Consider the following 27,005-nt stretch of genomic DNA (forward strand, 5'->3'; position numbering starts at 1 on the left):
ACTTCCTTTCTCTACGTTTAAGAAACTGGGACCTCATGAGAACTGATTCTGACCACAAAAGGTTCCATAACCCCAACAATGCTTCTCCTACATTCCTGGGCCCACATTCTTCACAGTGCCCTGCTCTTGATCCTGCTTCTGGAACTTAAAGGTAAGCATGCCCCAAGAATAGAATCATCCCCCTGTCTCTGAGCTATTCTTACCATTGAAAATGAAGGACTCCAGTTAGTTACCTGAACTGTCACAGCAGAGAAGGTCAGAATATTCTCTCACATAATAGATCTGGAATTCTGAGCACTGCCTGAACTGGGATGTGGAGTTATAGCTTTGATAAATAGAGTGTAAATGATTCATCCATAACAGTTTACCACACATCCCTGATCTTCTGGACCCTCTCCAGTGAGCTTTAGTTTCTTCTGTTTGTGTCAAATGGTGTTAGTAATATTCTACATGGTTCCTGTATGTTATCAGGTTTTTCTTTTCTTTTTCCTTTTTTAAAATTTATTTTACTCATTTACATTTTAAATGTGATCCCCCTTCCCACTCTCCCCTCTGAAAAACCCCTATCCCAGCCCCATCCCCATGTTTCTATGATGGTGCTCCCTCACTCACCACCCACCCACTCCCACCTCATCACACTAGCATTCCCCTACACTGTGGCATCAAGCTTCTGCAGTACCAAAGGGCTCCCCTCCCATAAATGTCAGATAAGGAAGTCCTCTGCAAAATAAGCAGCTGGAGCCATGGGTCCCTCGATGTGTATTCTTTGGAGAGTGGTTAAGTCTTTGGGAGCTCATGGGTATGGGGCATTCATTTGTTGATACTGCTGTTCTTCCTATGGGGTTGCAAACCCCTTCAGCTTCTTCTAGAGGATTTGGCTTGGTCCAGAGGGCTCAGAAATCAGGAAATATGGGTGGGGGAAGTGAAACTAATCTGTGTGTTCATAAGTCTCTGGTCTGGTGAAGGTAGGGGCGATGACAGAAGAATGGAGGTACCCTGGGACAACAGGCTGCTCAGAGTAACTTGGTGTGGCCCAAGGGGTTCATAGAGCAGACAAGAGTGGTGGAGAAAGGGAAGATTACCTCTATGGTTCATGATCTACAGCTCTGGAGAAAGTGAGGGGGTTGGGGGTTGGAGAGGTAGAGGTAGCAGTAGAGTAAGGTCCCACTGAGATATCAGCTTCTTAGCACAGCTTGGCTTGGACCAGAGGGCTCAGCAAACAGGAAAGATGGAAGAATGAAGGGAAGTTTACCTGTATAGTTCACGATCTGCATGTCTCATGAAGGTAGGGGGAGAGACAGAAGGAGAATGGAGGTCCCCCCAGGGACAGGAGATTGCTTAGGGCCTATGATCATTTTTCTTCTTTTTTTGAAAAAAAATATTGGATATTGTTTATTTGTATTTCAAATGCTACTCCCTTTCCTGGGTTCCCATCCAAAAACTCCCTATCCCATTTACCCTCCTCCTCCTTCTATGATGGTTTTCCTCTCCCCTACTACCCACTCCTTACAGTCTCCTCACCCTGACAGTCCCCTACAATGTGTGGTTCTGCCTTTGCAGAACCAATGGCTGCTTCTCCCAATGGTGCCCAACAAAGCCATCGTCTGCTACATAGGCAGCTGGAGACATGGGTCTGTCTATGTGTACTCTTTGGGTATTGGTTTAGTTCTGGGAAGCTCTGATTGGTTGGTATAATTGTTCAAATGGGGTTGCAAGTCCCTTTGGCTCCTTAAATCCTTTCCTTAACTACTCCAATGGGGACACAATGCTTAGTTCAATGGTTTGCTGCTGGCATTTGCCTCTGTATTTGTCATGTACTGGCAGAACTTCTCAGGAGATAGCTATATCTGTCTCCTGTCAGCATATAATTCTTGGAATCAGCAATATTTTCTGGGTTTGCTGGCTTTATGTATATGGGCTGGATACCCAGGTGTGCCAGGTTCTGAATGGCATTCCTTTTGTCTCTGCTCCAAACTTTGTCTGCATATCTCCTCCTATGAATATGTTTTGTCCCCCTTTTAAGAGTGATTGAAGAATTTGCAAATTGGTTGTCTTTCTTCTTGAGCTTCATGTAGTTTTTTGATTGTATCTTCTTGAGTAATTTCACCTTTTGGGCTAATATCCACTTATAATTGAGTGCATACCATGTGTGTTTTTCTGTGATTTGGTTACCTCACTAAGGATGATATTTCACATTTTCATCCATTTGCCTATGAATTGCATAAAGTTATGGCTTTTAATAGCAGATTAGTGCTCGATTGTGTAGATGTACCACATTTTCTGTATCCATTCCTCTATTGAAGTACATCCGGGTTCTTTCCAGCTTCTGGCTATTATAAATAAGGCTGCTATGAACATAGTGGAGCATGTGTCTTTGATGTATGTTGGAGCATCTTTTTGGTATATGCCCAGGGAAGGTATAGCTGTGTGGTCAGGTAGTGCAATGTCCAATTTTCTGAGGAACCTCCAGACTGATTTCCAGAGTGGTTGTAACCAGTTTGAAATCCCACTAACAGTGGAGGAGTGTTCCTCTTTCTCCACATTCTCACCAGCATCTGCTGTCATCTGAGTTTTTGATCATAGCCATTCTGACTGGTGTGAGGTGGAATCTCAGTGTTGTTTTGGTTTGCATTTCCCTGATGACTAAGGAGGTTGGACATTTCATTAGGTGCTGCTCAGCCACTCAATATTTCTCTGCTGTGAATTCTTTGTTTAGCTCTGTACCCCATTTTTAATAGGGTTATTTGACTCTCTGGAGTCTAACTTCATGAGTTCTTTGTATATATTTGATATTAGCCCTCTATCTGTTGTAGGATTGGTAAAGATATTTTCCCAATCTATTGGTTGCCATTTTGTCCTAATGGCAGTGTCCTTTACCTTACAGAAGCTTCACATCTTTATGAGATCCCATTTGTCAATTCTTGATCTTAGAGCACAAGCCATTGGTGTTCTGTTCAGGAAATTTCTCCAGTGCCCACGTGTTCAAGACTCTTCCTCACTTTTTCTTCTATTAGTTTGAGTGGTCTGGTTTGATGCGGAGGTTCTTGATACACTTGGACTCAAGCTTTGTATAGGGAGATAATTATGGATTTATTTGCACTCTTCTAGCACAGATGGCACTAGTAATTTTCCTTTTGAGTTGGGAATGTTAGCAGAGAGTAGTCTTCTCTCAGTTCTCAGGGGTGTCTGCACCTCTGAGGGTCTAGCTCTCCTCATCATTGGGATTTGGGTGCAGGAACCAGTTAAGTTCAGATCCAGGAACAGATCTGGATTGTGGGGCTCCTGCAGTTGACTGCTCCTATTTTCCTGTGTCCAAAGGCACTATGCAGTTTCCTCTTGGGCCAAGGGATGTGGGCAAAGGTGGACAGAAGTGGCAGTCTGTCCTGCCTTGCAGTCTCAGTATTGCCTGCAGTTCTGGGTCTAGACTTTCTCTTTTAATAATATATAATATTATTTTTGGAACATTTAATTTTTTAATTTTTTTATTTTTACATCATTTTTATTATATATATGTATATATATATTTAAATTTCAAATGTTATTCCCTTCCTGATTTCCTGCTCATAAGCCCCCTATCCCCTCCCTGTCCCCCATACAGGTGTTCCCCTCCATCTACCCCCTTTTCTCCCCATCTATCACCTGCACTGGGTCCAACTTTGGCAGGACTAAGGGCTTCCCCTTCCACTGGTGCCCTAACAAGGCTATTCTCTGCTACATATGCAGTTGAAGTCCTGGGTCAGTTCATGTATAGTCTTTGGGTAGTGGTTTAATTCCTGGAAGCTCTGGTTGGTTAGCATTGTTGTTCATATATTTGCCCCAAAACTCGAATTACACAAGATACAATCCACAGACCACAGGAAGCTCAAGAAGAAGGATGACCAAAATGCGGATGTTCCCACTTCTTAACAGGGGGATCAAAAATATACATAGGTGGGAATATGGAGGCAAAGTCTAGAGCAGAGACTGAAGGAATGACCATTCAGAGCCTGCTCCACAAGTGGCCCTTATGTATATTGCCACCAAAATTGGATAAGATTGATGAAGCTAAAAGGTGCATGCTGAAAGAGACCGGATATAGATCTCTTCTGAGAGACACATCCAGAGAATGTTAAATATAGATGTGAATGCTAGCAGCAAACCACTGAACTGAGAACAGGACCATCTTTGGGGGAATTACTGGAAGGATTGAAAGAGCTGAAGGGGCTTGCAACCCATAAGGACAAGAATGTACTCCACTTTTTAATAGGGTTATTTGACTCTCTGGAGTCTAACTTCTTGAGTTCTTGTATGTATTAGATATTAACCCTCTATCGGATCTAGACTTGCTGAAGATCTTTTACTACTTGTTGGTTGCCCCTTTGTCCTGATGACAGTGTTTTTTTCCTTAATGAAGTTTTGCAATTTTATGAAGTCCATTTGTCGATTCTTGATCGTAGAGCGTAAGGCATTGGTGTTCTTTTCAGGAAATTTCCCCCCAGTGCCCATGATCTTCCACAATTTTCCTTCTGTTACTTTGAATGTATCTGGTTTTATGTTGTGGTCCTAGAACCATTTGGACTTGAGCTTTGTATAGGGTGATGAGAATGGATTGATGTGCATTCTTCTACATGACGATTTCCAGTTGAACCAGCACTATTTGCTGAAAATTATATCCTTTTTCCAATGGATGGTTTTAGCTCCTTTGTTAAAGATCAAGTGACCATAGGTGTGTGGGTTCATTTCTGAGTCCTCAATTGTATTCCATTTATCTATCTGTGAGTCTGTATACCAATACCATACCAATTTTTATTACTATTGCTTTGTGATATATCTTCAGGTCAGAGATAGTGATTTTCTCCAGAAACTCTTTTATTTTTGAGGATAGATTTCAATTTCCTCTTTATTGTTTTGTTACTCCAAATGAATTTACAAATTGATCTTTCTAACTCTATGAAAAATTGCATTGGAACTTTTATGAAGATTTCTTTGATTCTGCAGATTTCTATGGGAAAATGGCCCATATAATATTGTACTATATTAATCCTGCCAATCCATGAGCATGGAAGATCTTTCTGTCTTCTGAGATCTTCTTCAAAGTCTTTCTACAGAGACTTGAAGTCATTGTTATACAAATATTTCACTTGCTTGGCTCAATTCATACTGAGCTATTTTATGTTATTTGTGACTATTCTGAAGGATGTCATTTTCCTAATTTCTGTCTCAGCCTGTTTATCCTTTAAGTAGAGAATAGTTCCTGATTTGTTTTAGTTAGTTTTAGAATCAGCCACTTTGTTGAACTTGATAATCAGGTTAAGAAATTCTCTGGTGAAATTTATGGGGACATTTAATTGTATTATCCTATCATCTGCAAATAGTGATATTTTGACATTTTCTTTTCCAATTTGTATCCTTTTGACCTCCTTTTGTTCTCTGGTTGTTATGGAGGGGACTTCAAGTACTATATTGATTAAGTAGGAAGAGACTGAGCAGCCTTGTCTAGTTCTGATTTTCGTGGGATTGCTTCAAATTTATCATCATTTAGTTTAATGTTGGCTACTGGTTTGCTGTATATTGCTTTTACTGTGTTTAGGTATGGGCCTTGAATTCCTAATCATTCCAAGACTTTTAACATGAAGTGATATTGATTTTTGTCAAATACCCTCTCACATCTAATGAGATGGTCATTTTTTTTCTGTGTGATTTTTTATACAGCAGATTAGACTGATGGGTTTCTGTATGTTAAACCATCCCTGTATCCCTGTGATGAAGCCTACTTGATCATGTTAGATGATCATTTTGATGAGTTCTTGGATTCAGTTTGTGAGAATTTTATTGTGTATTTTTGCGTTGATATACTTAAGCGAAATTTGCCTGAAGTTCTCTTTCTTTGTTGGGTCTTTGTGTGGTTTAAATATAAGTTAAATTGTGGCTTCATAGAAGGAATGTGGTACTATATCCTGGGTTTCTAATTTGTGCAGTAGTTTGGACAGTATTGATATATTTTTTTTTTATTATTATTATCTTGAGTATTTCTTATATACATTTCAAGTGTTATTCCCTTTCCCGGTTTCCGGACAGACATCACCCTCCCCCCTCCCCTTCCCTGTGGGTGTTCCCCTCCCAAACCTCCCCCCATTGCCACCCTCCCCGCATAGTCTAGTTCACTGGGGGTTCAGTCTTAGCAGGACCCAGGGCTTCCCCTTCCACTGGTGCTCTTACTAGGATATTCATTGCTACCTATGGGGACAGAGTCCAGGGTCAGTCCATGTATAGTTTTTAGGTAGTGGCTTAGTCCCTGGAAGCTCTGGTTGCTTGATATTGTTGTACTTTTGGGGTCTCGAGCACCTTCAAGCTCTTCCAGTTCTTTCTCTGATTCCTTCAACGGGGGACCTATTCTCAGTTCAGTGGTTTGCTGCTGGCATTCGCCTCTGTATTTGCTGTATTCTGGCTGTTTCTCTCAGGAGCGATCTACATCCGGCTCCTGTCGGTCTGCACTTCTTTGCTTCATCCATCTTGTCTAATTGGGTGGCTGTATATGTATGGGCCACCTGTGGGGCAGGCTCTGAATGGGTGTTCCTTCAGTCTCTGTTTTAATCTTTGCCTCTCCCTTCCCTGCCAAGGGTATTCTTTTTCCTCATTTAAAGAAGGAGTGAAGCATTCACATTTTGATCATCCGTCTTGAGTTTCGTTTGTTCTAGGGATCTAGGGTAATTCAAGCATTTGGGCTAATAGCCACTTATCAATGAGTGCATACCATGTATGTCTTTCTGTGAGTGGGTTAGCTCACTCAGGATGATATTTTCCAGTTCCAACCATTTGCCTACGAATTTCATGAACTCGTTGTTTTTGATAGCTGAGTAATATTCCATTGTGTAGATGTACCACATTTTCTGTATCCATTCCTCTGTTGAAGGGCATCTGGGTTCTTTCCAGTTTCTGGCTATTATAAATAAGGCTGCGATGAACATAGTGGAGCACGTGTCTCTTTTATATGTTGAGGCATCTTTTGGGTATATGCCCAAGAGAGGTATGGCTGGATCCTCAGGCAGTTCAATGTCCAATTTTCTGAGGAACCTCCAGACTGATTTCCAGAATGGTTTTACCAGTCTGCAATCCCACCAACAATGGAGGAGTGTTCCTCTTTCTCCACATCCTCGCCAGCATCTGCTGTCACCTGAGTTTTTGATCTTAGCCATTCTCACTGGTGTGAGGTGAAATCTCAGGGTTGTTTTGATTTGCATTTCCCTTATGACTAAAGATGTTGAACATTTCTTTAGGTGTTTCTCAGCCATTCGGCATTCCTCAGCTGTGAATTCTTTGTTCAGCTCTGAACCCCATTTTTTAATAGGGTTATTTGTTTCCCTGCGGTCTAACTTCTTGAGTTCTTTGTATATTTTGGATATAAGGCCTCTATCTGTTATAGGATTGGTAAAGATCTTTTCCCAATCTGTTGGTTGTCATTTTGTCCTAACCACAGTGTCCTTTGCCTTACAGAAGCTTTGCAGTTTTATGAGATCCCATTTGTCGATTCTTGATCTTAGAGCATAAGCCATTGGTGTTTTGTTCAGGAAATTTTTTCCAGTGCCCATGTGTTCCAGATGCTTCCCTAGTTTTTCTTCTATTAGTTTGAGTGTGTCTGGTTTGATGTGGAGGTCCTTGATCCACTTGGACTTAAGCTTTGTACAGGGTGATAAGCATGGATCGATCTGCATTCTTCTACATGTTGCCCTCCAGTTGAACCAGCACCATTTGCTGAAAATGCTATCTTTTTTCCATTGGATGGTTTTGCCTCCTTTGTCAAAAATCAAGTGACCATAGGTGTGTGGGTTCATTTCTGGGTCTTCAATTCTATTCCATTGGTCTGTCTGTCTGTCTCTGTACCAATACCATGCAGTTTTTATCACTATTGCTCTGTAATACTGCTTGAGTTCAGGGATAGTGATTCCCCCTGAAGTCCTCTTATTGTGGAGGATAGCTTTAGCTATCCTGGGTTTTTTGTTATTCCAGATGAATTTGCAAATTGTTCTGTCTAACTCTTTGAAGAATTGGATTGGTATTTTGATGGGGATTGCATTGAATCTGTAGATTGCTTTTGGTAAAATGGCCATTTTTACTATATTAATCCTGCCAATCCATGAGCATGGGAGATCTTTCCATCTTCTGAGGTCTTCTTCAATTTCTTTCCTCAGTGTCTTGAAGTTCTTATTGTACAGATCTTTTACTTGCTTGGTTAAAGTCACACCGAGGTACTTTATATTATTTGGGTCTATTATGAAGGGTGTCGTTTCCCTAATTTCTCTCTCGGCTTGTTTCTCTTTTGTATAGAGGAAGGCAACTGATTTATTTGAGTTAATTTTATACCCAGTCACTCTGCTGAAGTTGTTTATCAGCTTTAGTAGTTCTCTGGTGGAACTTTTGGGATCACTTAAATATACTATCATGTCGTCTGCAAATAGTGATATTTTGACCTCTTCTTTTCCGATCTGTATCCCCTTGATCTCCTTTTGTTGTCTGATTGCTCTGGCTAGAACTTCAAGAACTATATTGAATAAGTAGGGAGAGAGTGGGCAGCCTTGTCTAGTCCCTGATTTTAGTGGGATTGCTTCAAGTTTCTCTCCATTTAGTTTAATGTTAGCAACTGGTTTGCTGTATATGGCTTTTACTATGTTTAGGTATGGGCCTTGAATACCTATTCTTTCCAGGACTTTTATCATGAAGGGGTGTTGAATTTTGTCAAATGCTTTCTCAGCATCTAATGAAATGATCATGTGGTTCTGTTCTTTCAGTTTGTTTATATAATGGATCACGTTGATGGTTTTCCTTATATTAAACCATCCCTGCATGCCTGGGATGAAGCCTACTTGATCATGGTGGATGATTGTTTTGATGTGCTCTTGAATTCGGTTTGCCAGAATTTTATTGAGTATTTTTGCGTCGATATTCATAAGGGAAATTGGTCTGAAGTTCTCTTTCTTTGTTGTGTCTTTGTGTGGTTTAGGTATAAGAGTAATTGTGGCTTCATAGAAGGAATTCGGTAGGGCTCCATCTGTTTCAATTTTGTGGAATAGTTTGGATAATATTGGTATAAGGTCTTCTATGAAGGTTTGATAGAATTCTGCACTAAACCCGTCTGGACCTGGGCTCTTTTTGGTTGGGAGACCTTTAATGAATGCTTCTATTTCCTTAGGAGTTATGGGGATGTTTAACTGGTTTATGTGTTCCTGATTTAACTTCGATACCTGGTATCTGTCTAGGAAATTGTCCATTTCCTGAAGATTTTCAAGTTTTGTTGAATATAGGTTTTTATAGTAAGATCTGATGATTTTTTGAATTTCCTCTGAATCTGTAGTTATGTCTCCCTTTTCATTTCTGATTTTGTTAATTTGGACGCACTCTCTGTGTCCTCTCGTTAGTCTGGCTAAGGGTTTATCTATCTTGTTGATTTTCTCAAAGAACCAACTTTTGGTTCTGTTGATTCTTTCTGTGGTCCTTTTTGTTTCTACTTGGTTGATTTCAGCTCTGAGTTTGATTATTTCTTGCCTTCTACTCCTCCTGGGTGTATTTGCTTCTTTTTGTTCTAGAGCTTTTAGGTGTGCTGTCAAGCTGCTGACATATGCTCTTTCCTGTTTCTTTCTGCAGGCACTCAGCGCTATGAGTTTTCCTCTTAGCACAGCTTTCATTGTGTCCCATAAGTTTGGGTATGTTGTACCTTCATTTTCATTAAATTCTAAAAAGTTTTTAATTTCTTTCTTTATTTCTTCCTTGACCAGGTTATCATTGAGTAGAGCATTGTTCAATTTCCACGTATATGTGGGCATTCTTCCCTTATTGTTATTGAAGACCAGTTTTATGCCGTGGTGGTCCGATAGCACGCATGGGATTATTTCTATCTTTCTGTACCTGTTGAGGCCCGTTTTTTGACCAATTATATGGTCAATTTTGGAGAAAGTACCATGAGGAGCTGAGAAGAAGGTATATCCTTTTGCTTTAGGATAGAATGTTCTATAAATATCCGTTAAGTCCATTTGGCTCATGACTTCTCTTAGTCTGTCTACATCTCTGTTTAATTTCTGTTTCCATGATCTGTCCATTGATGAGAGTGGGGTGTTGAAATCTCCCACTATTATTGTGTGAGGTGCAATGTGTGTTTTGAGCTTTAGTAAGGTTTCTTTTACATATGTAGGTGCCCTTGTATTTGGGGCATAGATATTTAGGATTGAGAGTTCATCTTGGTGGATTTTTCCTTTGATGAATATGAAGTGTCCTTCCTTATCTTTTTTGATGACTTTTAGTTGAAAATTGATTTTATTTGATATTAGAATGGTTACTCCAGCTTGCTTCTTCTGACCATTTGCTTGGAAAATTGTTTTCCAGCCTTTCACTCTGAGGTAATGTCTGTCTTTGTCTCTGAGGTGTGTTTCCTGTAGGCAGCAGAATGCAGGGTCCTCGTTGCGTATCCAGTTTGTTAATCTATGTCTTTTTATTGGGGAGTTGAGGCCATTGACATTGAGAGATATTAAGGAATAGTGATTATTGCTTCCCGTTATATTCATATTTGGAAGTGAGGTTATGTTTGTGTGCTTTCATTCTCTTTGTTTTGTTGCCAAGATGATTAGTTTCTTGCTTCTTCTAGGGTATAGCTTGCCTCCTTATGTTGGGCTTTACCATTTATTATCCTTTGTAGTGCTGGATTTGTAGAAAGATATTATGTAAATTTGGTTTTGTCATGGAATATCTTGGTTTCTCCATCTATGTTAAGTGAGAGTTTTGCAGGACACAGTAACCTGGGCTGGCATTTGTGTTCTCTTAGGGTCTGTATGACATCTGCCCAGGATCTTCTGGCCTTCATAGTTTCTGGCGAAAAGTCTGGTGTGATTCTGATAGGTCTACGTTTATATGTTACTTGACCTTTTTCCCTTACTGCTTTTAATATTCTTTCTTTATTTTGTGCGTTTGGTGTTTTGACTATTATGTGACGGGAGGTGTTTCTTTTCTGGTCCAATCTATTTGGAGTTCTGTAGGCTTCTTGTATGTCTATGGGTATCTCTTTTTTTAGGTTAGGGAAGTTTTCTTCTATGATTTTGTTGAAGATATTTACTGGTTCTTTGAGCTGGGAGTCTTCACTCTCTTCTATACCTATTATCCTTAGGTTTGATCTTCTCATTGAGTCCTGGATTTCCTGTATGTTTTGGACCAGTAGCTTTTTCTGCTTTACATTATCTTTGACAGTTGAGTCAATGATTTCTATGGAATCTTCTGCTCCTGAGATTCTCTCTTCCATCTCTTGAATTCTGTTGGTGAAGCTTGTATCTACAGCTCCTTGTCTTTTCTTTTGATTTTCTATGTCCAGGGTTGTTTCCATGTGTTCTTTCTTGATTGCTTCTATTTCCATTTTTAATTCCTTCAACTGTTTGATTGTGTTTTCCTGGAATTCTTTCAGGGATTTTTGCGATTCCTCTCTGTAGGCTTCTACTTGTTCTCTAAGGGAGTTCTTTATGTCTTTCTTGAAGTCCTCCAGCATCATGATCAAATATGATTTTGAAACTAGGTCTTGCTTTTCTGGTGTGTTTGGATATTCCGTGTTTGCTTTGGTGGGAGAATTGGGCTCCGATGATGCCATGTAGTCTTGGTTTCTGTTGCTTGGGTTCCTGCGCTTGCCTCTCGCCATCAGATTATCTCTAGTGTTACTTTGTTCTGCTATTTCTGACAGTGGCTAGACTGTCCTATAACCTGTGTGTCAGGAGTGCTGTAGACCTGTTTTCCTGTTTTCTTTCAGCCAGTTATGGGGACAGAGTGTTCTGCTTTCGGGCGTGTAGTTTTTCCTCTCTACAGGTCTTCAGCTGTTCCTGTGGGCCTGTGTCTTGAGTTCACCAGGCAGGTTTCTTGCAGGGGAAAAGTTGGTGCTACCTGTGGTTCCAAGGCTCAAGTTTGCTCGTGGGGTACTGCCTAAGTCCTCTCCGCTGTGGCAGCAACCGGGAAAATCTGTGCCGCTCCTTCCGGGAGCCTCCGTGCACCAGGGTTCCAGATGGCGTTTGGTGTTTTCCTCTGGCGCCTGGATGTGCACAGAGTGCAGTCTCTTCTGGTTTCCCAGGCGTGTCTGCCTCTCTGAAGGTTCAGCTCTCCCTCCCACGGGATTTGGGTGCAGAGAACTGTTTATCCGGTCTGTTTCCTTCAGGTTCCGGCAGTGTCTCAGGCGCAGGGGTCCTGCCGCTCCCGGGCCCTCCCCTACGGGAACCCAGAGGCCTTATACAGTTGCCTCTTGGGCCAGGGATGTGGGCAGGGGTGGGCAGTGTTGGTGGTCTCCTCCGCTCTGCAGCCTCAGGAGTGCCCACTTGATCAGGCGGTGAGGTCTCTCTCCCACGGGGTTTGGGAGCAGAGAGCTGCTGCGGTCCGGGATCCGCCGGTGTGGGACTTCCGGTAAACACAGGAAGTGCCCGGCCTTAGAGGAATTTTGCCTCTGTGTGTCCTGAGTTCACCAGGCAGGTTTCTTGCAGGGGAAAAGTTGGTCCTACCTGCAGTTCCAAGGCTCAAGTTTGCTCGTGGGGTACTGCCTAAGTCCTCTCCGCTGTGGCAGCAACCGGGAAGATCTGCGCCGCTCTTTCCGGGAGCCTCCGTGCACCAGGGTTCCAGATGGCGTTTGGTGTTTTCCTCTGGCGCCTGGATGTGCACAGAGTGCAGTCTCTTCTGGTTTCCCAGGCGTGTCTGCCTCTCTGAAGGTTCAGCTCTCCCTCCCACGGGATTTGGGTGCAGAGAACTGTTTATCCGGTCTGTTTCCTTCAGGTTCCGGCAGTGTCTCAGACGCAGGGGTCGTGCCGCTCCCGGGCCCTCTCCTATGGGAACCCAGAGGCCTTATACAGTTGCCTCTTGGGCCAGGGATGTGGGCAGGGGTGGGCAGTGTTGGTGGTCTCCTCCGCTCTGCAGCCTCAGGAGTGCCCACTTGATCAGGCGGTGAGGTCTCTCTCCCACGGGGTTTGGGAGCAGAGAGCTGCTGCGGTCCGGGATCCGCCGGTCGACAGTATTGATATTATGTCTTCTATGAAGATCTGATAGAAATCTCTACTAAGCCAATCTGGTCCTGGACTCTTATTGGTTGGGAGAATTTTAATAAATGCTTCTGTTATTTTAAAAGTTATGGGACTGTTTGGGTGCTTTATCTGATCCTGATTTAAAGTTGTTGTATAGTATCTGTCTAGAAATTTGTTTATTGCATTCAAATTTTCCAGTTTTGTTGAATATAAACAGATCTAATGATTTTTTTAAATTTCCTCAGATTCTGTTGTTATAGCTCCCTTTTTATTTTTAACACTTTAAAATTTGGATACACTCTCTTACCATCTGGTGATTCTGAGTGAGGGTTTATCTATGTTATTGTTTTTCTCAAAGAACCAGCTCATGGTTTTGTTGATTCTTTGTATAATTCTATTTGTTTCATGTTGGTTGACTTCAGCCAAGTTTGATTATTTCCTGCTGTCTACTCCTTTTGGGGGTATTTGTTTCTTTTTGTTCTGGAGCTTTTAGGTGTGCCACCAAGCTGCTAGTGTCAAGCTGCAAGCTCTCCAATTCCTTTTTTGGAATCAGAGCTGAGTTTTCCTCTTAGCACTGCTTTCATTGTTTCCCATAAATTTGGGTATGCTGTTCCTCATTTTCATAAAATTTTAAAACACTTTTTATTTCTTTTTTATTTCTTCCTAGACCAAGTCATTATTGAGTAGAATCATTGTTCAACTTCTGTGTGTATATGGGCTTACTCTTGTTTGTGTTGTTATTAAAGACCAGCCTTACTCTGTGGTCATCTGATAGGATGCAAATGATTATTTCAATCTTCTTGTATCTGTTGAGGCCTGTTTTGTGACTGATTGTATGGTCAATTTTGGAAAAGGTACCATGTGGTGCTGATCATAAGGCACATTATCTTTTTTTAGGATGAAATGTTCGTGTGTGTGTGTGTGTGTGTGTGTGTGTGTGTGTGTGTGTGTGTATGTGTTAAATCTATTTGGATCATAACTTCTCTTAGTTTCAGTGTGTCTCTGTTTAGTTTCTATTTCTGTGATCTGTCCATTGATGAGAGTGGGGTGTTGAAATCTCCCATTACTTGTGAGATGCAATGTGTGCTTTGAATTTTAGTATGGTTTCTTTTATGAACGTAGGTACCCATGCATTTGAAGCATAGATATCCCGGATTAAGAGGTCATCTTGCTGGATTATTTTCTTTGATGAATATGAAGTGTCCTTCCTTATATTTTAGAAAACTTGTGGTTGAAAGTCAATTTTATTCAATGGTAGAATGGCTACTCCAGCTTGTTTCTTGTGACCATTTGCCCAGAAATTTGTTTTTCAGGCTTTGAATCTGATGTAGTATCTGTCTTTGTCACTAAAGTATGTTCTTTTATGCAACAAAATACTGGGTCCTCTTTTTGTATCCATCTGTTAGTCTATATATTTATATTAGGAAATTGAGTCCATTGATGTTAAGAGATATTAAGGAATAGTGATTGTTGTTTCCTGTTATTTTTGTTGTTAGAGGTGAAATTATGTTTGTGTGGCTCTCTTCTCTTGGTTTTGTTGCAAGGAGAGTACTTTCTTGCTTTTTGTCAGGTATAGTTTCCCTCCTTGTGTTAGATTGTTTTTATGTATTATCTTTTGTAGGGCAGAATTTTTGGAGAGATATTGTATAAATTTGGTTTTGTTCTTGAATATCTTGGTTTCTCTATCTACGTTGATTGAGAATTTTGCTGGATATTAGAGCCTAGGCTGGAATTTTTTTCTCTTAGTGTCTGTATGACGTCTGTCAAGGATCTTTTAGCTTACATAGCCTCTGGTGAGAAAGCTGGTATAATTCTGAAAGGTCTGCCTTTACATGTTACTTGACCTTTTCCCCTTACTGTTTTTAACATTCTTTTTTGTTTTGTTTTGTGCATTTGGTGTTTTGACTATTTTGTGATGGGAGGAATTTCTTTTATGGTTCTATCTATTTGGAGTTCTATAGGCTTCTTGTATGTTTATGGGCATCTCTTTCTTTAGGTTAGTGGCGTTTACATTATCGATCTATGAATGGGTGGGTTATCGCAAAAGGCAGCAGGTAGTAGATGATGTATCAGAAACTTGGGTCTCTTTACCCTGAACGGAATTTGTTGGTGTGTTCAGATAGCAGGTGGGATCATATCTTGTCTTCCTTCTGTGACCTGCACTTAGACAATCATTGTCTGTCCTATTAGGGGAAGGTGTATAGAAAGGGCCAATGGACAGCAGGAGGTGTCAGTGGCTTGTGTCATGACTTGCAAAGTGAGGATATAGGAGGTTTAATAGAGAAGGTATGGATCTCTTCTGGCTTTCATGGTATCTACATGAATAACAGGATTGTGGGACTATGTCGTGGTGTGGAAGTGTAGGTATGTGTTGATTCCAGGAGCCAGCTCACTTTGGAATAATTTGAAATGAGACACCTCATTGGACATAGAGGTAGCTTTGAATACTTATGGTCTCTGGCTTTCTATTTCTCTCACTATACGGAATTATTGCTTATAACTTCTAAAAAATTTCTAGAAACCTTTCTTGCTTATTCTGTGTTTAAAAATTACTAACTTGGGAGATTAATACCTGTTGTGCAACTGCAGAGAATTGAGTGAAAATGTTATTGCTATTGTTCTCTATTCTGTCCAGGTAACGAGAAGCCTCTGTGGTGAGACTTGTTAACACTTTGTAAGACAGACAGGAAAGAAAGAAAATAAATTAAAATGCTTTATACAAGCACAATCATCTCTACAAGCATTCCCAAATATTTACATGCATAACTACACCTTCACATGTGCATATATAAAAAGAGATATAAACATTTGAATGGATGGATGAAAGGATAGGGCACAACTCTTCAATGCATACCATCCAACAGCATATTAGAAGTTTCAGTCATTTAATTCTGAAAAGAGCGAAGAGAAGGTTTTCAATTACAAATGGAAATCTTACCTGTTTGGGATTGTGTGCTCTGCACATGAGCAATAAATCTCTGCCCAAATAGGGGAAAGTACATTGAATTAGGTAGGGACAGTGTGTAGTGGAACGTATCAGGGACTTGTGTAATGACTTATAAACCAATGAAGTGGGAAGTTCAGACTGCCATTTTTTAATGGTATGGCCAGAACCTGAATAGTGAATGTTCACCTGAGTAGTGGAACTGGGAGGAAAGTAAAGTGGGAAGAAAGATAGAGATTTGTATTCAGTGTGAGGAGATTGTTTCTTTGGGCTCTATATCAAGGAAATGAGGATGGAAGTTTTCAGACAATTGATAAGACCCTTACCTTTTCTGGATGGAGGTTTTATTTCTTAATTAGGATGCATAGGCCTTTTTATGGCATGATCACTCTACCTGATCAAACTAAAACGATCATAAAGATTTTGTATTCAAATGTATACCTCATTATACTTAAGCACTTATATACATGTGTCATTGGTGTAAAAGAGTTACATAATCAAAACAAACTCTATTATGACAGAATTTCCCTAGGCCACTTTCACAGAAAATGAAACAAAGGCAGATATTGGATGAAGCATGATAATACCATACAAAATTAGGGGTTCAATCAGACTATTGCCAAGTTCCAACTATCATTGCTATTCAATTTTCTTTTCTGTATTATATTCTTGTATTAAAAAGCTCATGTTAGAAGAACTAAGCTAATGCTCATGTTGAGATCTTGTGCCAGCCTGCAGGACAGTCAGCAAGGGTCCAGAGGGTACCTGGAAGAGAATGGGGGATAAGAGATGCAAAGAAGGACACCAAAACAAGAGTCTTATCAAGGCGACAATTTTATTTTTTCCCAAGGCTGAATTCATACCATAGCAAGGGAAAAGAGGGAGGGAAAAGTGGGAAACATTTATGCAGGCCAAGGACACAGTACTCTTGTGGTCACCTGATGTCAACAGGATATTGGTTTCCTAGAAAGGTCACAAATTTGTCAAATGATTAGTCAGTAGGATATAGGTTTCTCAGAAAGGTCACAAGTTTGTCATATCACTGGGCATCCTGACATCAGATGTATTTCTCAGAGAGGTCACAAGTTTATCATATCACTAGTCATCCTGCCACCAGACATATTTTTCAGAAAGGTCACAAGTTTGCCATACCATTAGTCTTCCTGAGCACCAGATTTGTCTTAGTGTTCTGCAGCTGGCTGGGAATTTCCCATGAACCCAGTCATACTTAACTCTAACTATAATACTGACATCACTAATGGAGGGTTTTAAGGGCATTGCTCCCAACAAGTTCTAGTAAGTAAGTTCAAGTGAGTAAGGTTTTTTATTTTTTATTATTTATTTTTTACTTTCTCATATACTGGAGGAACCTGTGGCTTTTATTCAGGATGACCACTTACTGATTTTTTTTTTGCAGGAGCAGATATGAAAGAGCTAAAGGTGATCCAGCCTCAGAAATTAGTTTCTGTTTATGATGGAGGGTCAGTTATTCTGAATTTCACAGTGACATCTCTCACCCCTGTGGGGCCCACGAGGTGGTTCAAGGGTGAAGGACAAAATAGACAACTGATATATAGCTTCAGAGGAGACTATTTCCCCAGAAAAACAAATATTGCAGATGTTACAAAGAGAAACAACACGGACTTTTCCATCCGCATCAGTAATATTATGCTTGCTGATGCGGGTACCTACTACTGTGTGAAGTTCCAGATAGGAACAGTAGAGCCTGACATTGAGATTCAGTCTGGAGGTGGCACTGAGTTGTTTGTGTATGGTAAGTACTACATTTTCCTTTTCATCCTTGATTTCTCCTATAGGTTGAAACTGTGTCCAGGCAGTCAGAAGTCCCTCTGATAAAGCTTGTTAACTCTTTGTGAGCCAGAGAGGAAGAAAAAAATGAATTAAAATGTTTTATACATGCAAATATGGACACACACACATACACGTGCACGCACACACACACACATACACAAAACCACACATACATACACCCATACTCTGGTTGGACCACACTCTCTGCTACAATCAGCTCCATAAGCATTTATGCATGTTTACATACATAAATATACTTACACACATACATACAGATGAACAGATATCCACTTTTCGATGGATGGATAGGACAGAGCTCCTCAAGGAAAACCATCCAACATGTTAGAAGTTTCAGTCACTTAGTTCTTAAAGGAGGGAGTAAAAGGTTTTAGATTGCATATGGGGAACTTATCTCTTAGGGATTGTGTGGCCTGCAATAAGCAGTGGATCTCTGCCCAAATAGGGAAATGTATATGGGATGAGAGAGAGACAGTGTGCAGGGGAAGGTGTGAGGGGCTTGGATAATTGCTTTCAAACCAAGAAAGTGAGATGGGCAGACTCTAGGTAGGACTCTTGCCATTTGTGAATGGTATGGCCAGCATTTGAACAGTGAATGTTCACCTGAGTAGTGAAACTGGGGTTAGGGGGAGGGACAGTGAAGTGGGTTGGGAATTGTTGATTTGTGTTGGGTATGATAAGCTTGTGCCTTTGGGCTCTAAATCAAGGAAGTGGGAATGTAAAGGTTAATAGAGCAGATGAGGCTCTTACCTCTTCTGGCTGGAGGTTTTAATTCTCAATTAGGATACATGATATTAGGACCGATCTATGACATGGTCACTCTACAAGATCTCTCTCTCTCTCTCTCTCTCTCTCTCTCTCTCTCTCTCTCTCTCACACACACACACACACACACACACACACACACACATATATGTATATATATATATGCATATCATCATAGGCATCTTGTAATCAAATGTATACCTCATTATACTTACGCACTTATATTCATTTCTCATTGGTGTAAAAGAGTGACATGAGTCACATCCAACAGCATTATAACAGAATTTCCCTAGGCTACTTTCACAGAAAATGAATCAGAATTAGGATCAGATTTTGATGAAGTATAATAAATCCAAACAAAACTAGGACTTCAATCAAAATCCCATGAAGTTTCAAGTTTCTGTTATTCAACTTCCTCTTCTATACTGTATTCTTATAATAAAAAGCCCATATTAAGAAGAACTATGCTAATGTTCATGCTGCATTCTAGTGAGTAAGGTTTAATTTTCTCATACACTTGAAGAGCCTGTGGCTTTCCACCAGGATGAACACTAACTGATATATTTTTTTTTTTTGGCAGGAGCAGATATGAAAAAGCTGAAGGTGGTCCAGCCTGAGAAGTTAATTTCTGTTGATGCTGGAGAATCAGTCATTCTGAATTGCACAGTGACATCTATCATCCCTATGGGGCCCATCAGGTGGTTCAGGGGTGCACAACACAGTAGGCACCTGATATTTAATTTCACAGGAGGATATTTCCCCAGAGTAACAAATGTTTCAGATGCTTCAAAGAGAAACAACCTGGACTTTTCCATTCGCATTAGTAATGTTATGCCGGCTGATGCAGGTACCTACTATTGTGTGAAGTTCCAGAAAGAATTATTAGAGACTGACATTGAGATTCAGTCTGGAGGTGGCACTGAGTTGTTAGTATTTGGTAAGTACTACACTTTCTTTTTCACCTTTGATTTCTCTTATATGTTGAAGTAGTGTTCAATACTTGATGAACAACAACAACAACAACAAAAAACATGTAGAAGGGACCCCAATATACATAGGTTCACGTTACTCCATCTCTGGACCAAGAACGCTGAGGAGAAGAGAGGACATGCTATGTATTAGAGGTTTCCCCTTCTGGGAAATGGATGTAAATTCATACATTTGTCTGCCTGCCCCACCAAACTTATATTTCTCAAATTATCTCACATTAGTGGTTATAACAAGTCCATGAAATACATGACTGCCCTACATGTCTCTTGCCTTCTTTCTCTCTAACTATACTGGATTGTTACTTATAACTTCTAAAACATCCTCAAAACTTTCTTGTTTATTCTGTGTTTAAAAATCACAGGCTTAGGTGATTAATACCTTTTGCATAGCAGTGGGGAATTGAATAAAAATTCTATTGCTATTGTTCTTATTTTTGACTACTTAAGCAGTAGTTAATCATTAGTAGTTAAGAGCTACATAGGGCCAGAGTGAACCTACTCTTATATTCACCCACCCTGGACATAAAGAAACATGTCCTCTCTATAGGAGGGCTGCGGCATTTGAGAATGAAAAGTTTATAAGGAAATTATCATTTATCCACAACCCTGCAGTGAAGGTAGTCAAGTCACCATGAATTCATACATATTCAATCTTCAACCACGACACTGAAATTTTAGCCAATATAAAATATAGGAAAGCCCAATCAGTAAGTGACTGAGGTAAGATGTAGTCCATAGCTTCCAGTAATAATAGATTTTTATCTGTCATGTCATTTGTTATAAGGATGCTCTCTCTTAATGATGATGTTAGCAGATGGAAGGGCAACAAGTAGCAATTGCTATATGCTACACCTCTGTTATGTCATTTTCTCTATAAAATTCTATAAAAGTGAGGACAATTCTTCCCTTTAGAGAAGATCCTGAAATTGACAGAGGGACCTGATATGTGAATAGGTAATGAAGAACTAAATGTTGACTACAACTTCTACCTCATAGTATAACATGGCATAGATGCTTTTCTTCCTAAATAACTTATTCTCTGAGCAGTAACTGTAGAACAAAGTTTCCAATTGTTTCCAGTATTGGAAATGTGAAGAAGAAATAAATCGGTATGTACACGAATCTAGGTCCCCTGAAGCAAAAGCGTCTTTCTACCCAGTGTTACCTGAAACAGAGATCTAGCATAGAATTCCTCACATTGGATTCTTAGAGTAGAAACAGAGCAATGTAAGTTAGTTGGCTTCAGTGTAGAACAGCAGCTTTCTTTTAGGAAATGAATGTGAAGTCACAGAAAATGACCTCTGTGACACAGTAAAGAATGAAAGACAGTTTTTGTTTCAGCCTTGGAATCATCATCTGTAATGTGGTGATGGTCACAGATTCTTCAAAAGGAAAGCCTGGGCCTCTGTATATCACCCAATACAACAGCATGCCAAAGCAAAGGTGGTAGGTATATCATGGTTGTGAAACCTTGGACAACTCATTGAATCTGACCCTTAGTTTTCCTTCTGTAGAATGAAGATACTTAGACCCATTTTGAGAGAGTTATGACTACCTAGAGAAACAATGAGTGTCTGGCATCAGAAGGTCAAGGGGTGAGAAATCTTACTCTCTGTACAATGCTCAGTTTTCTCTGTTGTGATGATTAGAGTCATGGTCAATGGTAGGTGTTCCTTGAGAAAAGAAAAAAAATTCACATATTGTTGGCTGTTAGAGTCAGGATCATTAGGAGTATCGGATTACTGTGGTCTTCACAAAAGAAGATTGAATCTAAATGCCAAGATATGCATCCCAGCACTGCTACTCTTTGGCATGTATCCAGGACAAGACGTTCAAAATGGGGTATTTTCTCTAATTGAAAACAGAGGATAGACTTGTTCTAATGAAGGAGTAAAGTCATACAACGTACTTAGAGAAACTGCTGACTGTTAGGAAATGTTTCATCACTGTAACTATGCTACTATTGGGTCATGTGATCTTGGACATTCCATTTTCCCTCTGTTGGCTTTTGACTTATTAACATGAACTTAGGATATGGTTGGCAGCTCTTGAATTTTCCAAGATGCTTATATCTATACAAGGCAGCTATCAACTCTCTTCCTTTCCATTTATCATCTCTTTCATGTGTATATCCAGTTCACTGCTCTTCCTGACTACTTGAAAGACTTAAACCATCTTGGGCAAAGTATCAGCCAAAGTACCACCAATTAGGAGCATCTCTGAATCACAGTAACTCTGTAACCCTCCCTAGGGATCAGTTATCCCAGAATTGTGGAAACTGAATCCCCTGATCCACAGGACTCTAAAAACAAGCATTTGACAGTTGAGATAGAACTACAATTCTCTCCTCAAAGAGGACAGTAAATATTTCATTCTGAATCCAACTATCAGTTATCATGTCACAGAAACACAGATTTGGGTGACCTGGCAGCCGTCTGTGGAAGCAGTTTGTAACTTTTTTTGTAGAAATAGAAGAAAGTCATAAATCAAGACTCTTTTTAAAAATTAATTGGTGAAAACATGGAAGGGGTGGGTTACCAAATTAGCAGAGAAACCTAGTTGAGATTTCAGATACTAACTGATGAAGCCCAATATTTAGGTTGGTTAAAACTAATAATCTGCTAATAATCTGGTTAAAAGTTAATACATTCCACAAGAAAACTTTTTGTCTGCATGTACACTCCAGATGATTCACCTAAATTTTCACAAAGCTGTTTGGTCAGGGACAAAGGAAGATAATATATGCCTCTTATGAGGGGCAAATATGATCCAGAAAAATTTGCTTTGTATCTGCAATGTGCCAGAACTCATTCACATTCCAAAGATACAATCCCCCTTGTAAAAAGTTCAGATCAAAGTTTCATCTATTTTATGTAAAATGTTGTTGATAAACTATAGTGCTATAAGTTGGAGACCTGACATTGGGACAATGGAGAAATAGATACCTATTTTTCTTTCTTTTACTTTTTTCTTTTTTACTTATTCCCTTTACATCCCACTTGCTGCCCCCTCTGAGACACCTTCTCTGACAATCCTTTCCCCACACCCCTCCTCTTCTCCTCTAAACAAGTGGGGTCCCTCTGGTAATCCTCCACCAACAAGGCACATTGAGTCCATGTAATGCTAAGCTGTTCCTTTCCCACTGTCCAGACAAGCCAGTGAGGCTAGAAGAACACATCCCATGTTCAGGCAAAAGATTTTGGCATAGTCCCTGTTTCAGTAGTAAGGGACCCACATGAAGGCCAAGCTGCACATCTGCTATTTATGTACAGGGAAACCTAAATCCATCACTGTATGTCCTTTGATTAGTGGTTCAAACCCTGAGAACCCCAAAGGTCCAGGTTAGTTGACTGTTGTTTTCCTGTGGCATTCCCAACCCTGTCGGACCCACAATCTTTCCTACTATTCTTCTATAAGAATCCTAATACTCCAGCCACTGTTCATCTGTGGGTGTCTGTATCTGTCTCAGTTAGTGGCTAAGTGGAGTCTCTCAGAGGACTATATGCTCCTGTCTATAAACATTACTATTATTAGTAGGTTTAAGGATTGGTGCTTGTTCATGGGATGTGTCTCAACCTGGATCACTTATTGGATGGCCATTCCCTCAGTCTTTGTTCAATTTCCCCATTCCTGTATCTCTCAGAGACATGAAATATTTTGGATTGGAAGTTTGTGTGTGGGTTGGTGGCTCTATCGCTCCTCTGGGGTTACTCTTTGGGTCTGTGTGGCTACAGATGATGGCCTCTTCAGGTCCCACATCCCCAATATAGTAAGTCCCAAGTAAGATCAACTCTATTGATTCTTGAATGCCTCCCTTATACAAGGTCTCTGTCTCATCATACAGACCTTTCTATGTGCTCACGCTTATCAATTGCAGATTTCAAATAATTTTCATGGCCAACTACCCATCTCTCTAATCCTTTCCACACCTGATTCTGAAGCCAAGCCCTTATACCTCTCCCCAAATTCTACCTTCCTAAATCCCTCCCCTCATTTTTCTCATGCCTATTTTACTCACCATTCTAAGTGAAATTCCGACTTTCTTTAAAGTGCATTTTTTTCTTCTTTAGCATCTTTGTGACTGTGGTATATAGCATGGTGCCTATATTTTATAACTAATATCCATTTATAAGTGAGTACATACCACTCCTGTCTTTTTGGGACTACATTTCCTCACTCCAGATGACATTCTCAAGTTCCATCCATTTGCCTGCAAAATCCATGATGTCATTGTTTCTCATAGCTTAATAGTAACCCATTGTTTAGATTTACCTTGTTTTTTAAAATTGATTCTACAGTTAAGGGATATCTACATTGTTTCCAGTTTTAGGCTATTATGAATAAAGCTTCTTTGAACATAGTTAATCAGGTGTCTTTGTGGTATGTTGGAGCATCTTTTGGGTATTTTCTCAAGAGTGATATAGCTGGGTCCCGAGATAGAATTATTTCCAGTTTTCTGAAAAACTACCAAATTGATTTTGAAAGTAGTTATACAAATGTGCATTCACACTAGCAATTAAAAAGTGTTCTTGTTGCTCCCCATTCTTGCCAGCATGTGCTATCTCTTGAGATTTTTCTTAGCTATTCTGATGGTTGAAAAATGGAACCTCAGAGTTTTTTTTCTTTTTGGATTTGTTCTTCCCTCCTGACTAATGATTTTGAATACTACTTTAATGACTTGACCATTCCAGAGTCTTAGGTTGAGAATTCTGTTTAACTCTACAAACATTTTTTTCCATCTTTATTAACTTGAGTATCTCTTATTTACATTTCGAGTGTTATTCCCTTCCTGGTTTCTGGGCCAACATTCCCCTAGCCCCTCCCCCTCCCCTTCTCTGTGTGTTTCCCCTCCTCATCATTCTCCAATTACCGCCCTCCTGCCTACAATCACGTTCACTGGGGGTTCAGCCTTGGCAGGACCAAGGGCTTCCCCTTCAACTGCTGCTCTTACTAGGCTATTCATTGCTATCTATGAGGTTGGAGCCCAGGGTTAGTCCATGTATAGTCTTTGGGTAGTGGCTTAGTCCCTGGAAGCTCTGGTTGCTTGGCATTGTTGTTCATATGGGGTCTGGAGCCCCTTCAAGCTCTTCCAGTCCTTTCTCTGATTCCTTCAATGGGGGTCCCGTTCTCAGTTCAGTGGTTTGCTGCTGGCATTCGCCTATGTATTTGCTGTGTTCTGGCTGTGTCTCCCAGGAGAGATCTACATCTGGTTCCTGTCGGCCTGCACTTCTTTGCTTCATCCATCTTATCTAATTGGGTGGATGTATAAGTATGGGCAACATGTGGCGCAGGTTCTGAATGGGTGTTCCTTCTGCCTCTGTTCTAAAGTTTGCCTCCCTGTTCCCTGCCAGTGTATTCTTGTTCCCTTTTTAAAGAAGGAGTGAAGCATTCGCATTTTGATCATCCTTCTTGAGTTTCATGTGTTCTGTGCATCTAGGGTAATTCAAGCATTTGGGCTAATATCCACTTATCAATGAGTGGATACATGTGTGTTTTTCTGTGATTGGGTTACCTCACACATGATGATATTTTCCATTTCCACCCATTTGCCTATGAATTTCATAAAGTTATTTTTTGATAGGTGAGTAATATTCCATTGTGTAGATGTACCACATTTTCTGTATCTATTCTTCTGTTGCACAGAATTGGGTTATTTGGTTTCTTGGTGACTACGTCCTTGAGTTCTCTGTAAATTTTGAATATTACCTTTCTGTTAGATATAGGTTTGTTGAAGATCCTTTCACAGTATTTAGGCTGCTGTTTTGTCCTATTGACACTATCACTTTCCTTACAGAAGTTCATAGTTTCATGAGGTCCCATTTATTAATTGTTGTTCTTAGAGCATGAGCCACTGATATTCTGTTTAGGAAATTATTTTCAATACCTATGTGTTTAAGGGTATTTCCCAGTTTCTTTTCTATGAGACTTATTGGACCCAGTCTTATTTTTTTGTTCCACTTGGACTTGGGGTTTATGCAAGTTGATAAATATACACGTATTTTCATACTTCTAAATGTAGACACCCTCTTTCTCATGTTTTCTAAGTGAAACTTGTGAATTTCATGGGGAAAGAAAACAGACTCAAACTCCTTATAGCTTTGCTAGGCTTAGAAGTTAACCAATGTGCCAAGAAAAGACCACTAATGTGATTTTTTAATGGTTGTTTGACTCTTTGATTTTCAGAACCAAAAACATCAGGCATTGCTAAAATCCTTGCAGCTGCACTTCTTGGATACAAACTAATGCTGGTAATTGCTGTCACTCTCATTCATAAGCACAGATGCAAAATTCCTGAATGTAAGTTAGGGGGGATAAAGATATATTAGTCATATTTTGGTTACTGTGACAAAACTCCATGACAAAAATAGTTTGTAGATGAAAGGGTTTATTTTGCTCCTCATTATTCCAGTCTCTTATGAGTACATCATGCTGGAGAGTAGTGGCAAGCAAAAGAGACAGCAGAGTGCTCAAACTCTGCAGAAAGCATGACTAGACTGAACAAATTGGAAGGGTAAAAATATTTACTCTCAAAGTTCAGTATCTGTGATGTACTTCCTGTAGCAATAGTGTACCACCTAAATCTTCCAAAGAGCATTGCCACCTGGGAATAAGGATCAACATCCTACCTAGTATATATGGAAAGTTTTGTATTTGAAACACCAGATAAATGTTAGTCTGTGGACTACATAGGAAGCACAAAATCAGTAAGATGGCCATGAAATTCATCACACAATGTTAAGACATAGAACCTCCTTAAGAATCTCATGATACACTTTGAGGCATCCTAACATCCCAGAAATTCTGAACAACAGAATTGTTCAGTTCAGGATCTATAGAGATGCCCAATGTATCCTAGAAGATGTGATGATTCTTGCCCCAGGGGGAGAATATTGTGCATTGGCCTCAAAGTTCCTATTTCAGGTGATTTCAGTAAAAGACAAGGTGGGTTTGGGAATCATCAATCTAGATTATATACCAAAGTTTAGACAATTCAGATGGCAGGTTTCTGCTTTGACCTGTCTGTGATCATGGAGAATAGACTCAGAAGACTGCATGATTTAGGAGCTAGACTGAAATGCTACATGTCATTTTGTTGACATGGGCATCTTATTCACTCAGGGAAGGAGTGCTAGAAGAGCTGAATCCAGGACACTATAACAATAAGATACGTTGTAAATAATGAAAGAAGTACCCAGCCAGAATGGATTCTCCACAGTTTTCTCTTTTATCCTCTACCACATTGGAGCCTAAGTATCTGCCATCCCTTTTCTTGCAGAGAATCAGCATGGGAATAGATGGTGACGAGAAGCCACTGAAGACTGCTCATAAAGACACAACTAGGACAACTTGAATTCAAAATTTCTGGTTGTTCCTCTGCGTATGTATCATTGTCCCCCAGCTTTAGTGCTGTGCATATTGAGTTGTATTCTAGATACTTTTATTTTCATTATTAAAAGAATTTAAATGTGTACA

General features: G+C 40.0%; 1 protein-coding gene across 5 annotated transcripts; it reads left to right on the forward strand.

Annotated features, from left to right (window-relative positions):
• Positions 1–27,005, forward strand: LOC100909964 (tyrosine-protein phosphatase non-receptor type substrate 1-like). Of its 5 annotated transcripts, none has more exons than XM_087613728.1 (5): positions 1–151; positions 17,366–17,722; positions 19,124–19,480; positions 25,716–25,780; positions 26,809–27,003. In XM_087613728.1, the coding sequence occupies exons 1-5, from the start codon at positions 79–81 to the stop codon at positions 26,881–26,883; spliced, it is 927 nt and encodes a 308-aa protein (XP_087469854.1). In that variant the 5' UTR covers positions 1–78; the 3' UTR covers positions 26,884–27,003.

Source organism: Rattus norvegicus, chromosome 2 (genome assembly GCF_021556685.1).
Source record: "Rattus norvegicus strain SHRSP/BbbUtx chromosome 2, alternate assembly SHRSP_T2T, whole genome shotgun sequence".
In the NCBI taxonomy this organism is placed as follows: domain Eukaryota; kingdom Metazoa; phylum Chordata; class Mammalia; order Rodentia; family Muridae; genus Rattus; species Rattus norvegicus.

Coding starts and splice junctions, on each gene's coding strand:
- LOC100909964 (XM_087613728.1), top strand. CDS start 79: ATGCTTCTCCTACATTCCTGGGCCCACATTCTTCACAGTGCCCTGCTC. Junction 17,723..19,123: donor CACTGAGTTGTTTGTGTATG/GTAAGTACTACA, acceptor TTTTTTTGGCAG/GAGCAGATATGAAAAAGCTG. Junction 19,481..25,715: donor CACTGAGTTGTTAGTATTTG/GTAAGTACTACA, acceptor TTTGATTTTCAG/AACCAAAAACATCAGGCATT.